Source organism: Rhea americana, unplaced genomic scaffold (genome assembly GCF_003343005.1).
Source record: "Rhea americana isolate MKP2758 unplaced genomic scaffold, rheAme1 scaffold_175, whole genome shotgun sequence".
NCBI classification, from domain to species: domain Eukaryota; kingdom Metazoa; phylum Chordata; class Aves; order Rheiformes; family Rheidae; genus Rhea; species Rhea americana.
Genome location: NW_028185872.1, coordinates 42,836 through 59,860, shown reverse-complemented (window position 1 = coordinate 59,860; position 17,025 = coordinate 42,836). Strand labels below are relative to the sequence as shown.

Here is a 17,025-nt window from a genome sequence, read left to right as displayed (position 1 = left end):
GGCGGCGGCGGCGGCTCCGCTGCCGGTGCCGCGCGGCCGGGGCTCGGCGGCCGCCTGCGCGGGGCGCCGCGATGATCCCCTACTTCTCCGACAACGCGGTCATCTCGCAGGGCGCCATCGCCCAGCTGTGAGTACCGGGGAGCCCTGCGCGGCGCCCGCCGCCCCCGCGCTCCGCGCCGCGCCGCTCCGCGCAAACTTTCTCCTCCGCGGCCGGGGAGGCTCCCGGGCGAGACGCCGCCGTTTCGGGGGTTCGGCCAACTATTTTACCTTTCCYCTTCTCGCTTGAGCTCTTAGACCGTGTTTCTTTGTGCTTACCATAGCCTCCCGTGCGAGATAAGACACCACTGATGGATTTTTCTTTTCTTTTYTYTYTYYYYYYTYTMTTTTATTTWATTTTTTTTTGCCTAAAATAAAGGACTAGGTCGCAGCCGGGCGTTTTGATCAGCATTGTGTAATAACCGTCCGAGGATAACTCGAGTTCGCGTGTGCTCCGGGCGCCCCGCCGCTGTCCGCCCCGCGGGCACCGCGCTGCCTGGCCGCAGCCCCCGCGCCCGGCTGGTGGCGAGGGGCGAGCTCCCCGTGTACCTCGGCCTTCTCCCGGGCTTAAGGAGAAGATTAGTCGCTCTGTTTGATCTCTTGTTTTAGGTTATCACAAGGTGCCAGATGGGGACTGGGGGGTTGTGTTCTGTCGTGCAGACCGGTGCAGCGGGAGCAGGACGGAGACCTTAAACTCGGGAGGACCCACAGGTCATGAGAGACATCAGCTGGTGCCAATTTTTAGTTACTGACAGTCTTGGACAGCTTTAAAGTGCAGACTGAGTGTCTCTGCTCTCCGCAGCGCTTGCTAAGCYGCTTGGAAAATCAGCCTCTCCAGCTGCACAGGACCCTTTGAAATGCAGATACAAATAATCATTTAATTTGTAGACAATTAAGAGCAGCTCTCTGAGTTACTGTGAGGTTTTGGGGGAAGGATTACGGAGAGAAATGGCTGCTACGGGGTGGTAGATAAAGCTTCTAGGGAGATAGTCGCTGCAGTCTAGACGTGCTTGATATTTCTCTAGAGCAGCCAACTGCTTTTTATCTCTTGGAAGCATCATGAAAGGCTTAAAGATAGTAGGATAAAATGCTGGTGCCACCTGAAATTGCATTCTTRTCCCAAGAAACTCCTGCTAGAGATCGAGCTGCTTGGTGTTTATGAGGTTTTGGGTGGAAATAGGTCCCAGAACTCTGTGGCTTTTTCTTTTTTTCAGCATAAGCAATCACTGCTGTATTTGTTAATCTCTTTAGTTAAGTYTCTCTGAGCCTTTCATACTCAACCTGAGATGCTTGTAATTAGTCACTTTTTTTTTCTGCTCAGTATTGCCTGTAAACATTATTTTTCCCTGTGGCTGCTTATAACGAAGGTTTAACAGTGATGTATCTGAGGTGTTCAGGGTAAGCAGGAATGCAAGTTGAGTATGCCTTGGGGTTTGTGAAATAGCGATAAYTGTGGAATTGAGGAAGAAAACTCAGCCTACTGTAGRCTGARATGTTTTCTTATAGATCAGGATGASTTTTAAGATCTGTATTAGGTAGGTAGTTTTCAGTACTTTATAGGTGTTTGTTTTAAGTACACTGCTCAAACACTTGACTTGCAGTTCAGACTGTACGGAGAGCGATCAAAGGGAAGGGAGAGTATCTTTGGTCTCGCTGCTGCCTGTGATCCCTTCTAGCCATGCAGTGTTGTATCTAGCAGTAGTTTAAATCATCACTTGGTTGAAAGAACCACCCTTTCCTTTTCTGGAGGGAGAGATAACTCAGTTATCAGAGGAGCTTATGCTGTCCTTTGCTCCTGGAAGGAAAGATTAATAAGCATGAGAATGACAGAGCTTTTGGCCCACGCATAAGCGTTCACACAAGGCTCAGCACCGTATTAGTATTTTGATAGTGTTCTTAATCAGGACAGTGTTGTGGCTTTCATGCTGGCATAATAAGGGTCTATTTTTAAATATGTACTCCCAATTACAAGTTCATAGAGGCTGATGAATATTGGACGTCCTGATTTCTTTGTGGGCAAGACCTAAAAATCTGGATTTTGTTGTTTTGGTGTGCTAAAAATTTGTTCTCTGTGGAATGGAAAGGGCACTGGTGACCCAAATGTTATCAGTAAGTTCTGTTTCAGTGTATTCTTTAGTAGATGTATTTGGCTAATCAGCTCTGACTTTCAGACATCAGCAGAAATTGCTCTTGTGTTGACACTTTTGGTCAGTAACTTAGTCAGCTGGTCTGGGTCTAATTCATTTCAGGTTCACAAGGATTCAAATCAATGTCTGAGAGACTTCTGTTTATCAAAGTGCTTAAAATTGATAGCAAGATTCCTTTAAACAAGTTACAACTATTCCCACTGAACCTAAGAGGACTTGTGCTGATTTGCTAGCTTTATTTTTCTGTAGGATTCAAAGTTCACTTTAATCTAATAAGCTCCATAGCAGCTGATAGGAAGATAAGAAAAATGCAAAAGTTAAGGYGGTCTGTAAATACCAAAGCATTCTTAACAGAAGAAACCTGTAGGAATTGCCATGGATCAGTTCCTTGCTTCCTGCCTGCAGTCGCTTCCTCTTTCCTTTGCCAAGTTTGAGGTGTCTAATTCATCGTTGGTGCCCCTGAGATGTTTTTTCCGTGTCCCTGACATAGTGCTGTTCTTCACTGCCAGATTCYCCTGTCGCTTGGCTTCCTCTTTACCTTGGTAGCAAAGAAGGATGATCCCGTGGTCAGGGCACTCGCTTGGGGTTTGGGAAGACCCAGCTCTCGCTCCGTGCTGCAGCAYGTCCTTCCTGCACTGTCCTGGCCAAGTCTCGCCAGGCCAGTGCTCAGCTGGCAAGTGCTGCCTAAAGATGCAAATGGATCCCTAACTTTTCTATCAAAACTAAGAATCAATCACTTAACTTTAGCGTCTACATTCCTTGGCATTTTTTCTGCATCTTTTTGAGTCTAAATATTTTTGCCTCTGCCTCAGCTTCCACTCTGCAAAGCAGTGATGGGAGCACTCCCTCGGCTCATGCTGAGCACGTGTTAAGACACTCCAATATTGTTCTCTACTGTGTTCTTCAATACTTTTGGAGCCAAATGGATCTAAAAATATGAATATGCTTGCTGCTTTCCATGATTCTCTTACTTGCTTTGTACCACTCTGTTTCCTATTATAACATGTTGACTGAAGGCTTTTATAGTATGAATTTTGAACTTTGTAGAAAAAAAGAAGCAGATGGAATTGATGGTTTCTTCACAGTGTCATGGGTGCATCTTGGAACTCTCTTAAAAAAAAAAAAAAAAGAAGTAAAACCTATGATTTGAACAGAATTATTTTCAGCCGAGGGTTAAAGATAGGCACAAGATGTTCACGCAGAGTTAGCCTTGCAGCCTATTGCGCTCTCGCATAATCACCTTTCTCGTAAGTGAAAACCTTTCTTCGTTATAGTATGAAGCAACACCGTTTTACGGAGTAAGAGGAAGTTACGGACCGTGCAGGTGAGCACAAACAGTACGCTGAATTGCGTCACGAGGTCATTCAGGCTCGGCGCACTGACGCCTCCTTCCCACGGCGTGTCTTCAGCCCCGGGCTACGTTTTGGCCTTTGTTCCCTCTGTTTTTTAACATCGTCTTCTAGGCCGTGTGGCCATGGCCTTTGTGCTACCAAATTTCATGACAACCTAATGTTGAGTTACTCCACGTGCCAAGTGAGGAGCTTAGCTAGGTGTGTCGTCACTGTTCAGAGAGCCGTTTACTTTATTTATTCCTTGTACGGGAAAACCCAAGCTTTTTRTCTGCTTGCAATGCACCCACTGCTGAAAAACCTTGACCGCTCAGCAATTAGGCTGCAATCCTCCAAGCARTGTTACTGGAAATCTTTAATTGCCTCTGTACCATCACAAGTATTGTACCGCTGTGACTATTTTACCRTTGTGTTGAGCCTCAGTGATGTTTAAGACTTGGAGATGCTTGGAAATGGCCGTTTAAAAGACGGGAAGGTGAGCAGAGTGGTTCGCTTACCCCTTTCAACTCCAACTGAATCTGTTTTATGACTAAGGGTCGTTCTAGTTTGAGGCGTTTGAAATACATAAATAGGTTGATTAGCTCTCTTTCYGCTGTAGAAGCGTATAGGATCGGCAGGGACTGCAGCAATGGCGTCTTGCAGGGAGCGTGCGCCGTACGCTGGGGTTTGTGTCCTGCGGTCCGTCGAGGGCGCGACGCGARTGTGCCGTCAGGCAGCGCTGCGCGGGGGCGAGCCTGACCCCGTACCCTTCCTGGCAGCCTTCGTGCAGCCGAGCTCCACGCTCGGCGTGTCAGACCCGGCTTCCTGTTGACTGAGTGGAGCTGTGGTTTTTTCTTATCTTCCTTATTTCTTCGCTGATTCCGATAACACAAATGCAGCGCGTAAAAGGCTTCTTACTACCAACCAATTATTAAAAACACCATGTGAATAAGCTCTGGCAACTGGAAGAAAAAGTAGTATGCTTGTGTGCTGCAAAGTTGATCATTAACTGGACTGGGGCTGTATTGTTCATAACAACTTTTCCTGTTTGGCTTTTCCTTTTATTCCCTGGGAAGCGCTGGGTATTTGTCTCACTGATCCTTCCTGGTGGGGGGTTGGAAGAGGGACAGAGATGCTCATCAGATATAAAATCAAAACCTGAGCAGCAAATGAGCATTTRAAGGAGAACCCTCCCTCCTGAGTGGTGTGTTTTAGCTCGGGAGCCCACGCCGCCGGGCTGCGGAGCTCGTGTTTTAAGGGGTTGCGAATGAGACAGGTTGCCTCTGAGACTCTGTTTTGTCGGGAGTCCTGCAGATGTTCGTGTCTCGGGAAATGGTGAGGTTTCTGTAAGGGCTGCGAAGCCGAAGGACCAGCGCGAAGGAGGTGATCAGCAGAAGAGGAGCCTTTGGGGCTGGTGAATAGTTAGGCTGTTTGAGATTTTTTTGCAGGACTGTGCTTCCATGTACCTTTAGCCTTGGGCTAAAACACTRCTTTACTGTTTTTTAAACAACTTCAGGCTAACTTTCTCAACATGCTGTTTCTAACTGATGTTTGTGGGGTCAGAGAGAGTTTAAAATTCTGTATCCTACCCTGCGATAAGCTCTGAAGAGTTGCTATCTCCTTTGCATGGCAAATAGCATTTAAATTATTGGCCTTTATGGGCTTAAAACTAGTTCAGCAAATATTTTTTCCACATTGTAATGGATGTAGTGTGAACAGAGCAAATCTGGAACTTGAGTTTCCAACCAGACTGTTCTGTAGCTGCTTGCTGAAGACTCTCTTTCCATGGAAACGTTGGGTAAAATGCATTGCTGCCCATAATTTTGAATATTTGTGCTTTTGCTGAAGTAATCAAAAGGCGACTCTGCCTATGTGTGTGTCGTAGCTTTGATGCARCAACTTGGAAAGTAACTGGAAACTGGAAATAGTTGTTCTGCAGGCACCTGTTGCTACGTTGTGTGGGAGCGACAGCGTGTTTTTAATGGAGAGAAGCCTCCTGGCTCCAGGACATCAGGCAACCTGCAGCTGAGGGATGTTGATGGSGGGGAGAAATGTATGGGTGAACTACAAAATGTATGCTCTAGGGTTTCTCTAAGGCTGGAGGTAATRAACTGAGCCTGTGCGATCTCAGTGGAGGGGCTGCACTTCTTGRTATTGGCAACTTCTCGATATTGGCAACTTCTCAGTTTGGGGCATTTTTAAGTGTATTAAGGCCACAGGCCTGTAGTTCAGTTCATTTTCCTGTTTATCCCGTACTTATCCCAGCAATATTGTATTCAACCATTTGTGGACTTTCGGTTTATTTATAATAAGCCATTTAAGAAGTGTGCTTTTTCTCAAAAAAACTTTGTTGCAAATAGGGCAAATCCATGGGCTGTGGAACCATAACCTGGTTAGTCCTTTCTTTTAAACAAACGCTCTTTGTCGCTTAGTAGTGAAGTCCGCCCTTTTGTTCACACACTTCCCACAATGGCGTGATGAGGTCCATGTTGTCCCAGCAGCGTGTGTTTTCTTGTCTCTTCAGTCTCCTCGATGGCTCCTCGTTTCTGGGTTTTGTTTACACGCTGCTAAATTTCAGGCTTTTTGTTGGAAAGGCGGAGATTAATGACGTGAATTTTGCAGAGCAGCTCCTGCGGAGTCGCCGGGACGAATCAGAGTACGTTCTGCCTTTGGTCCCACAATGTCCCAGTGCGCCCCGCTGCTCCCCGGGCAGGTGGGTGCTCCTGCACTTGCAGAGCACTGCTGAGATGATGAGCGTGGAATTACGGCCTGCATGCCTGAGCGCAGGGGGCTCAGGAGTCCTCCAGCTGCTCCACGGTTGCAGCACCCCGTATTTAGAAATCGCTCTGTTATCATGGATGATGAACTCGTCTGCRTTTCCTGTCTTCTCCCATTTCTTTGTTTTCTGGAGTGGAGAGAATAAATTTGCTTGTCTGGGTCTCTTGTCACCTTGCAAACTCTCATAGTTCTTACCAGTGACAGCAGGTTGCTTGGGAGCGTGTTGCTGCCAGGATTTTGGCTGGACCATAGTTAGGCTGTAGGGACCATGGGCCTTKCCTGCTGGGGTTCGACGCGGGTGACATCAGGCTAAGCACCTTGCTGGCGTTTTGGGATTGATGTGAGATTCCCAAGGGCAGATGAGACTGGAGGAGGTTCTTTTGATTAGCAAATGAAAAATGACCTTGATGAGGGGAAAATTCATTTGCGCAGAATTACAAATGGGAATAGTTCCGCCTCTGTCCTCAAAAACGGAGGGTTTTGGCCAGGTTTCTTGAACTAGATGCTGGATTAAAATGAGCCCAGTGTTGCAGGGTTGGTTTGTTGATGAAGGTTGAGTGTGGTGGTCTATGAAGAGATTGTCGTTGGCCTTTTTTGCTTTTGCTTCCCCCCCCCTCCACTTTGAAAAAGAGGTGGAGAAATCCAAAAACGGAAAGCAGAACAGCTGCGTTCTTCTGTGTCTCTCAAAAACTGAAAGCCAGTTAGTCTAAATAAAAACAAATAAATTGTCGGCACCGTTTTTGGCCCTTCTATTGTTTTACTCTGGTGGGAAAGTTGTAAGAAAGCAAAGCGAGGGGTATTGATGCGCCTTGTTAACAAGCAGGGGTGACCAGCGCAGAATAAACATCCATCCCGGGGTTAGCTAATAGCGTGCGCAGCACGTGCACATGAGCACGCTGCTCCCTGTTGCTGAGCTGTCCCCCCTAAATGTCAGGGCTGTTGAGCAAGCCCAGGAGAGACTGCGCTTTAGAGGGCGGTGGCTCTTTGGCGGGGAACCGGGGCGAGAGGGCAGGCTGTCTCTAAGTCCCCAGCACAAACCTGTGCAAAACCTTGGCATGGTTGTGATGATACTGTCTTCTATGTCCTCCGTTTCTCCTAGCATATCACAAAATGTTTCATGAGTGTCTCTCTAACTTCAAATTAAGCAAGTACCTATTTAAGATCCTTAAAAAAAAAAAAAAAAAAAAAAAGACTGTTTAAGAGCCTTTTTCCTAAAGCACACCATGTCCCTGCTGGAGACTTCTCTGGGTCTGTGGTAGGTAGCAGTGGTTAGTATTTCAGTGATCTCTTCTCTTTTAATGTGTGATTTTTAAATGGGTTTATGTGTTTTTAGGAAATATGAAGACTTGAGCTAAAAACCGCTAGAAATTGGCTGCCAAACTGCCTGAAGTGCTAATTCTGATAAAATTTAGCACCTGAATTTCCTAGGGATAAACACATCTGGAATCTCTCCTCTTTTTGGAGTTCAAGCACTCTTGTAAAATAAAACCTTTAAGTGTTTCCTATTTGAGACCTAGTCAGCTAAACTTTGCAGGGCCTTTTTTTTTTTTTTGAGTTAGAAACTCCCTAAAATGCATTTGTAAGTTAAGTGCTGATGCCTCCTTCAGCCGAGAGGCACGTTAAGGTACCAGAAGTTTACGTTAACTTACGACTGTACTGAAGAATCACAAATGCAGAACTACAGTGTTGCTTAAAAATGATCCATGGTGCTTAAAGATGATCCATGTTGCTGTGTTTCCCTTCATTCGCTTCTTTGTGAGCAGATGTCATGAAGCACAAATGATTCGAGTGCTACTGCTTTTATTTAAAATTCCTAAGTATCTGTATAAAAAGACCACAAAACTTAGGAGCTTGTAATAGTTCATTCATCTGTTACTTGGAAATCTCCCAGCTCCTCTTGCCTCCTGGCTTGCCCTTCATTTCAGCAGCAGCAGCAGCCCTCCCTGAAGCTCTGAAATACAGTGGTGATGTTAGACACCCCACAGTCTGACAGCTTGTGCTTAAAATGATACGTGGTGAGTGATTAATGGAAATTATTTCAGGAATAAAGGACTCCTGGTAAGCTGATCTCTATTCAGGGAGCCAAAAGAAAAGAAAAGTCAATCGTCTCCAGGAAGAACTTGCTGTATTGGTGGAGGGAAGAGTCGGATTGGAGGGCGATGCTGAGTCTGCATCTTGAAGTGCATCATAATTATATCTCATGATTTGATTTGGAGAGCTTTTCCTGATGTCTCTGAAGACTGATTGTCACTTACACCAGCAAAATACTGGAGCGTGCTTCGTTATTGGCACAGCCGTGAGTTCTGCTGGGGCGGCTGTGCTGCACTGGGGAGGGCTCCAGCTCTGAGTGTCACGAGATGAGGCAACGTGTCACCTGTTGGGAGGGAAGAGGATGCTTTTTTAAAGATTGAATTAATCCAATTCAAAGTATTCACCACAGAACTGTTGCATCACTTTAACTCAAAGTAATACACTATTTTTTCTTCTTGCATTTGCAGCTTTAAATAGAATATGCACATTTGTATTAACCTTGGTGTTACCTTGAGTGGAAGGAAAGACACAGAATCCATAAAACTATTTCAACTAGAAATTTTTTTGATCCTTTCTCTTTGATGTTTTGTCTCTGCTAATTAACTCAAACTTCAAGCCTTGTTAAAGTTTGTTTCAATTAATAGGGGCTCTGCTGTTCCATGAAATGAAGTGAGATGGGCAACGTAGCTGCAGGTCGTATCAGCCCAACATGTAGAGCTCCGTGTGGCTTACAACTTCAGATCAAAAGCTATTGAGAGAAACTGGCAAGCGGCTGTTCTCTGAAATGGTTCGCAAGCTATTTCACACTGCTGGCTATCAATAACTATCCCCTTTGCTAATCTAAAGGGATGGTAAGTTTGGTGTTCCTGCTGGAGCCTGTCATGTAGGGATCAAATAGCCCTCATGCATGCAGAGAATGCAGTACTAGTATGAGGAAAATTAGAAGTGCTGAGTACTGCAGAAGTTAAAATACTGAGCAAATAGCTTCCTTCTATTTTACAAATCAAATGCAACAGCCTCTTGATGTTTTTTTGATGCTTTTGGTAAACAAACATCTGCTTCTCTTTAGCACAGAGGAAAGGCTTATTATTCAGCATTGATTTCTTTGTGCGGAGACAGACTGATCCTTGTTTTGGTGTTCTATTTACGGGGCTCCATTAATGTATTTACTAAGTATAGGCAGTGAGGCTGTGATTAGAGCCAGGCTGCTTCCACAACATCGTTCCTCCATCCTGTCCCCTGCTCCCAGCATTGCGACAGTTGCAGACCTGAGTCTGGCTGTGCTGGTTCCTTCTGCTGTAACGCACAGCAGCAGCAAGGGACCCTCGGAGTAACCATCACTCTGAGCGGTGTCCTCCCGGCCCTCGCAGCAGCAGGGCTATAAGCCTCCTGGCCTCTTGTGTGAGCCCAGGTTGAGCTCTTGTCTGTACCTTTGACTGAGACGGAAAGGTGGCAAGATCAGCACAGAGACCACTCTGTGTCTGTACTGGCCACCACAGAGTTCTGCAAGCTTCTGCCTTAGCTCTAAAACTTCCCCAAACCCGCAGCTAATTTCTCATCCTGTCTGTTTGTGCAGAGTTCCCACCGGGGATTTTCACCATGCTGGTGCCTTGCAGCTCTCGGTGGTGCTGCCTTGGGCCTGGGGATGCTTGCTGAACCTGCCTGTGCTGGAGCTGTGGCCATTTCCAAGTCTGCAAGGCTGGGTTTGTGCCTGGCAGCGTTGGGACTCTTGGAGATGGTTTTGGGGTTGGTGTGGGATGGCATTGGGATGCGCAGGGTGCTCTGCCTTAGGAAGGTGCCACGGTCCGTGCGAGCTCCTGCTGAGATCTCAGCTCCTTGCTGAGCAGGCAAGACCGCCAACCCTGGCGGCGATTCAGGCGAGTCAGTGGTCTCTTCCCATCTTGGAGCTGCTGGGCATACTTTGTCTAAATATAGATGCCTGTGGACTCGGCTGATGCAAGGAGGGACAGTATGTTGACCTCAGCATGTCTCTCTTGACTTCTGTTACAGTAATACGTAGAGCCATGGGGTCCTTTTCATTGAGCGTGGCCGGGTGCTGCCGGTCAGGCCAAACATGGTCAGGTCTGTGCAGCTCTGAATCGTGCAGACTGAGACAGAACGAGCCGTTCGGAGCACGTGTGGCAGCGAAACTCGCAGGAGCGTTCCCGCGAGTACGAGCGTCCTGCTCCACAAGCCTGCTGGTATGAATTAGCATCCATAGACGTTTAAACAGTGTATAGCACCAGAAGAATGCTGCAGAGCTTTAGTCTGGGAATATCTTGACTCGGCGACCTGGAAGCCTTTTGGGGACTATCATGTAAAACAAATTCCCTTCACAGCCTCACTTCCGCTCTGGATCTCTTGCTTAAAAAAATGCATTGAATCAAATTTCTTCTGTAAACATTGAGTGGCCACATTTCTTAATAAGTACTTGAATTGTGTTAACTGCCCCATTTCTGTGAACTGTCGTGCTGGGGCTGCAGAAGAAATGGTTTTGTGCATCTCTCTTCAGTGCTGAAGTTCAGAGCAATGTAGAGCTTTGTTTGCACAACTTGTTTTTCTGTTGCTTTTTTGTAGTATTTTGCTTTCTCCCCAGATGGGTTCTATAAAGCTGGCTCGGTGACTGACCAACGGTSGCAAAACGTTTGGCCGTTTGGGAATCCCTTAGTGTTACGTGACAAGGTGGAACGCRAATAAAGTTCTCAGTGGCGCGTGCTGCGTGTGAGATCAGTGCATTTCACTGTTGGGGAGCTTGTGGCTGCCCTGTGACCCGCGAACCCTGTAATCTGCCCCAACACCTATTCCTTGAAATAACGTGTTGAAGGCCTGTGACCCCYCTGCGACGGCAGGGTGTTCCCGTGAGCGTGGCCTTCCGCCGGCCGCGAGCGCCCGGGCAGCGGTGGGGGCACTGTGCGTCCCAGAACGAGGAAGCTTGTCCCTTCCTCGGCTGCTCCGTGACGTCGCCGGGCGCTGGCAGGAAGCGATGCAGACGGGCCCGATAGCGAGACGACGCGGCTGGGGCTGCGCGCGTGCGGCTGGACGACCTGCTGGGCGCTGAGCGCGCGTGCAGCGACCCAGTCCCGTGAAACGCGGCGCAGAGCTGCCGGTGCCGCCGTCGGCACGCGGCCGGGGGGGGGAAAGCGGCACCAGGCCCGCCTGATGCCTGTGCGAGGGGCCTGGCTGCACTGCTGACAGCTTAGAGGTTTCTACGTTGCTGAGCTGTTCACCTGTAGGCCAGGGCCACTTGCGGGTAACAGGAAACCCACGCAGGCTTCGACATCTGCAGCAGCAGCTGAAATTATAAAATGACTTCAGCTATTGTTTCTGGAGTCTAGCTTGAAAAAAAAAAAAAAAAAAAAGGCCTGCGTGTCTGTAAGGAATAAATTCCAGTGCTGCCGTGGCCGTGGGGCCACGCACCCCGCAGAGACCCGCTGCGGCTGCGTGGGCCGAGAGCTTTGCCTGGGAGCAGCTGCCGTCGCCGCGAGGCAGCTCCGGCGGAGCCGAGTCTCCTGGCCCAGAGTGGTGGTCTTCTGAACCAGCTCGGGGGGCCGCCGCCGCGCTCACAGCGGTTGTGGGTGGGTCTGGTGTACCCATGGAGCACGAGCGATGTTTTTCTCCCACCTGATGCGTGGGACGTTTAGAGTTCAGATTCACGCCTGTCGTCTTCCCCTTTGAGTATCTGCTGGTAAATGATAAGCTCTTGTTGTCTCAGCTCAACTTCTACAGGTGTCTGTATTAGAGACCAAAGCAAGGGAGAAGAAGATTTGGCTAAGATGAAAAGGGATCAGTAGGTAAGTTGGTACAGACAAGTTATACTCAGCRTTTCAGATCTTTCTGTGATTTTGCCAGTCTGTATAATTGCAGCTGAGTGATCTCTCCTGGGAGCTCCACCTTGGAGCAGAGGAAGTGCCTGTAGACAGCTCCTTTCAAAATAAAAAAAAAAGACACAAATGCAGATGTTGCTAAAAATGTGGTTTGCGTCAAGCATCTGCGATGGAGTGGGTTCCCACGCTTTGTTTGTTTTTCCCCTTGTGCAGTTTCTTGAGTTGCAAAAGTGCTGAGTGGCGAGCGGCTGCCTTTGCTGGAGGACCACTTCCCCTTTCTCTCCTTGCCCTGCRTGTTGTCACCTCTGCCGACAGCATTACCGACCCGTTTCCGTAAATTGCGGCCTTTGTTTTGTTCTGCAGTGGGCTAGTTTCTATTTTTGATATCAGAGAGGCCTAGGCTTGTCTGAGCGTGCTGCCAGCTGACCCTGCTAATAAAAATGTCAGTGCAGGGCGCTTCTGAGTTCTCCTCACCTCTTCCATTTCCCTGCTTGTTTGTTTATTTTAAAAATTAGTGGATGGTAGTAAGTGGTATAACTCTGCTTTACACAGCCTGTAAACCTGTTTACCTGGCCTATATGTGAAGAGAACCAGGTGCTAACATCATCCACTTAGGAGCAAAGGCTTAAACTGGAAACCAGGTATTTCTTTCCTCTATGTAATTCACTAATAATCGTATCATAAGCAATAATGAAAACCAGCTTCCTTAAAAAGCAGGCAAGGGAGAGAAGGAGGATGTTTATTGAAAAACATGCTACAGTGTAAACTGAAAAATAGATAGTTAATTGCTGCCTGTTGAACATCTGAGGAGCAAAATGATGTTTCAGATTTTCCTCTTCTTGCGGAACWGTTCCCAGAATGTCATATCCGTTACTGCTCCTCTCGTTTCTTAGGGCTTGGAGGTAGGCAGAGTGCAGGAAAGAATAGATTTCTTATTAAAATCCTGGCTTGGGAAGAGTTTCTGTAGGAGAGTCAGCTTTGGCAGAGGTCCTGGGTTGATCAGTGGATTGATCTGCATGCTGCCATCAGAGCAGCGTGATGGACCAGCTCTGGTTTGTGCCGTTTAAACTCGCATCCTGGCCAGGTGGTGGAGGAGAGATGCACAGAAACTGAAGTCAGTGTTTATCTCATCTGMGAGCCTCGCTGCAGGTGATGGGCACTTCTTCAGGGGGGTCCGCTGGAGGTATGCGTTGCTGTGCCCAGTGGTTTGATGGAAAACGGCCCTTGGCTGCCAGACTACACTTACTYGCACTGTGCATCTGGCAACTGCTGCTCCCTTGCCTAGGGGCCCGATGCTTTATTAACCAAGACTTTTTGTGCCTCTTTTTTTCCAAGTGGCTCCTTGCCATTCCTGTGCAGGTGTGCAGCCATGCCCCGTCCCTTCCTGTGGAGGGAGAAAAACGGTCGGTTTGRGCAGGGGAGCAAGAGGAAAATGGCTTGAGGTGCTGAGAAAAATCAGAGGCTGTTGGGCCTGTGGATCTGTAACGTTTTCTGTTTCTGCTATGCCACGTGCAGCTGAAGCTGGAACTGCTGCTCTTCCAGCATGAGTCCTGGCTCACGACTGTGTCCGCGGCTGCCCTCCCTCCGCTCCTGGCTCCCTGGCCTCGGGAAGAACTGGCTGTTGATGCTGGCTACGCCGTTCCTGGCAGCCTCTGTTTTTTGGTCTCYGACTTAGTTTTGTGTTCTTTAACCTACGGATTAAAGGAGCCTGCTATAATTGAGCTGGCAATAGATAAGATGTGAAATGCGGAGGAGATGCTAATCTCATTATAAATACATAGGCGCTTTTCCCCCCTGCGGCAAGCTCTAGCTTCAAATATTAGAGCGAAGCGTAGGGAGCGACCCGGCCCTGGCCTGAAACCAAGGGAAAGAACCTGGGCACACAAGACTTTTTCAGTTCCTAGTAGACATCCTTCTCCTTGGGTGGCTCTGTTCCCTGTCCTGCGCCTGCTTAGATGTTTGCTTCTCGGCCAGGGGTGCCTCTTGCCGCACACGTGCGTGGTGCTCGGCAAGACAGGCTCCAGCTGAAATCTGGAGCGCTGTGCCGCAGATGTCTGCGTTTACGCTTCCCGTTCCCAGGGCTTGAGCTGCTAAACACTGCCAGTTAGGCAACATCAGGGTGGCTTGTGTCACTTCTTACTGTCAGATGTGCCAGCCTCCTTTCGGGCAGTGTTTCTGCTTTTCTGTGTTTTGCTTTTGGTCCGGTTAGCTGCTGGCAGCAAGGGGCAGCTCCTGCAGGCAGGTCAGAAGCTCTTGCCACCACGACCCATCCTGCTAGGCAGGTCTCTGCTGGGCTCCTGGAGCGTGTGCCCGGCTGCTGGTGTCCCCCAAGCAGTGTCCTGTAGGAAAAGCCTCCTTTGCTCAGCAGTGTAGAAGCCTCCACGGCTGCTGTGTGACGTGATGCCACCATCACCGGCAATGGCAGCAAGTGCCTAGCTTGGCCTGGGAATCCACGGTGGCCCCTTGGGGCCTGGCAGGAGCTTTTGGATGGGATGCTGCATCAAAGCARTTTTCTATGGTATCTTAGTCAGTAGCTGAGGCTACTAAAAAATAGAAAATCTATTTGTCCTTCTGTAAAATTGCATGTTGTGAAGCATCTTGAAATCTCCATTTCACTGTCCCCATCCCTTTCTAATCAGAAGAAGAGGGGAGGGGGACAGGGCAGGGTGATGCCCCTCCAGCRGCTGTGCTAGCTGCCAGCGGGCGTCTCGGGCATGCCTAGCTAGGAGGTGACGTTGCCGGGAGGTTTGCTGCCCCATTTCARTGTGTTTCCCAGCTGTGGCAGTGCRAAAGATAGCGTGTTGTGGGCTTCTCCCCTCTCCTGCTGAGCGTTTCAGAGGGATGAAGCCATCCTCTGTCACTTGTGCTCCYTGGCAAGTGCCTGATTMAGGGCTGGGCGGGAGAGGACAGAGCCTGCTGTAGGAAGCTGCTCTGATGAGTAGGTAGAGCTGGCAGGAGAGTCATCCTCAGGCTCACAATAAATTGAACATTTGTTAGGATAAGACATTGCCAGAAGCTGTTCAGGTGCCTCTTTGCCTTCTTTGCTGTGCTTTTAGAAAGGTATTCTCTCCKTTTTTTATGGAATAGTGTCTACCGAGGCCAGCAAGGTTCCTTTTTTGCAGGGCAGAAAACCTGTGAGTGGTGCAGATTCATCCACCTCTTGGATGGTGGCATACTTCCGCTCTGAAAGTACAGCCAGCCTGCTCAGCAGCAATCTAGATGGAAGACCTCACATCGRTGGGGCTGTGGCCAAGTTTCAGATGATTCATGTTACTGACTACCTTAGCCATAGTCCATAAACCAAGGTGTTTTTTTTCTTTTGTATCTTAAAAACAGTTTGGTGTTTGAGCTTACGATTTATTACCTGAGCTGTGCAGGGGGGCGTTCATGATTGATTTGCCATCTGTAACCCTCGTGCAAGGTTTTCCTTGTGTGTGAGGAGCTCAGCCCCTGGGACACAGTTGTGTATGCTGTGCTCTGTTACTGTTGTTCAGAAACTGGATCTGCTGTGAGGAGTGCCTGCGCTTTTGGAGCAGAAGGCTTTAAATGTTTTGATGAGGTTGCTGTGTACAACTGTTAAGAATTTTTCCTGCCTGTTAAGTCAGGGAGAAAAATTGGTACAAGTTGCAGGTTCTGCAAGGGTCGCGTGGTCTTCACTTGCGTTGGTTACCTTCCTCCTGAGGAATACCTTACAACAGCATGTGCGCTGCTGGTCTTAAGGGTGCTGCTTACTTCAGAGACAAACCAGCTAGACTTGGAACTTCCTTCTGAGCCAGTTTTTGGACATAAGAGGCAGGATTTTTGTAAATCTTCTGTGTTGCCATGAAGAAAGGTGAAGCAGAGAGTGCTCTGTCACTGGCATGTCAGACTCTGGAGCTGACCTTGTTTCTGCCTGAGATTGTTCTGTGTTTCGGTGACTCCGTGTGGATACRGACCTGGGGTTGTCATTCATGTTTCCTCAGCTGTAGTGCTGAGCATTGCTTCTAGCTTTAATAACTGTTTCTTAARTATGTCCAATGTAAGTCTTCTCCAAAAGAAACCACTGTAGTTTAGAATACTGATGACAAGCCTGGTGGGCAGCTAAAGTACAACTCAACTTTCCTCTCTGTGCCAAGTTGAATTATTCTTCTACTGGACTCAACTCCTCCCTTCACCACTTTCAATATCTATTAATACCTTTTCTGTTTCCAGGTGATAGTTTCAAAGGGTGCTGAAGTTCCAATAGGCTCTGGCAAACCAGATTTTAAAAAGTATTTAAAAGCCCTAATKATGTTTGGGAGTCATTGAGCTGTCAACAGGGAAAGATCAGTAGTGGAAGGCAGATGCCTAGCTCTAGTTTTATGATGAGCACAGTCTCATATCATGCAAATTGTTCCAAGCCTCTAATTGCCTTTTTTGCACACATCTTACCTTCCTTTTGTGTTTCTGAAGCATCTCAGAATGGGSGTTAGTGCCCTTCAAGGAGGAATCGTGTCTCTCCTTCTCTTTATCAGGACCTCTCCTCCTATCTCCACAGATGTAGCATCCAAAGGTAATCTGAGCCTGAAATATTATACTTTTGGAAGGGAGCATGGCCACACCTGTCCAGGCCAGGTGGATCCAAATGGAGTAACCAGCTTTTGGTGGTGTAGGGGATATCAGACCATTGATTTCCCCCTTTTCTTTTTTCTTATGGTTGGACAGGGCCACCAAAAGCAACAGCATCTGAAAAAAGTGTTCAGCATCGGTGATATTGGTTATTGCTACTSTTTGGGCTTTCCTGTAAATCTCTTGCCTTTCCTTCAAAGTTTTTTTTCACTGCTTGAATCTCCAGGCGGGAGGACTTGGTCAGTGCGTGTTACATGCTTGTTGTTTGGGGTTCTTTTGAGGTTCTCTCTCTCT

The 17,025-nt window shown here is 48.0% G+C and overlaps 1 protein-coding gene across 2 annotated transcripts in view; it reads left to right on the top strand.

Annotated features, from left to right (window-relative positions):
• The window catches only part of SSH2 (slingshot protein phosphatase 2), a 102,702-nt gene that overhangs the window by 47,078 nt on the left and 38,599 nt on the right, over positions 1-17,025 (top strand). The window contains exon 1 of one of the 2 annotated variants that reach the window (XM_085301256.1): positions 20-127. The exons of the other annotated variant lie outside the window; for it this stretch is intronic. Within the exon in view, the coding sequence (XP_085157382.1) occupies positions 72-127 (56 nt within the window). The 5' untranslated portion in view covers positions 20-71. Of the gene's footprint in view, positions 1-19; positions 128-17,025 lie in introns of those variants that run through there. 2 annotated transcript variants of the gene reach the window in all.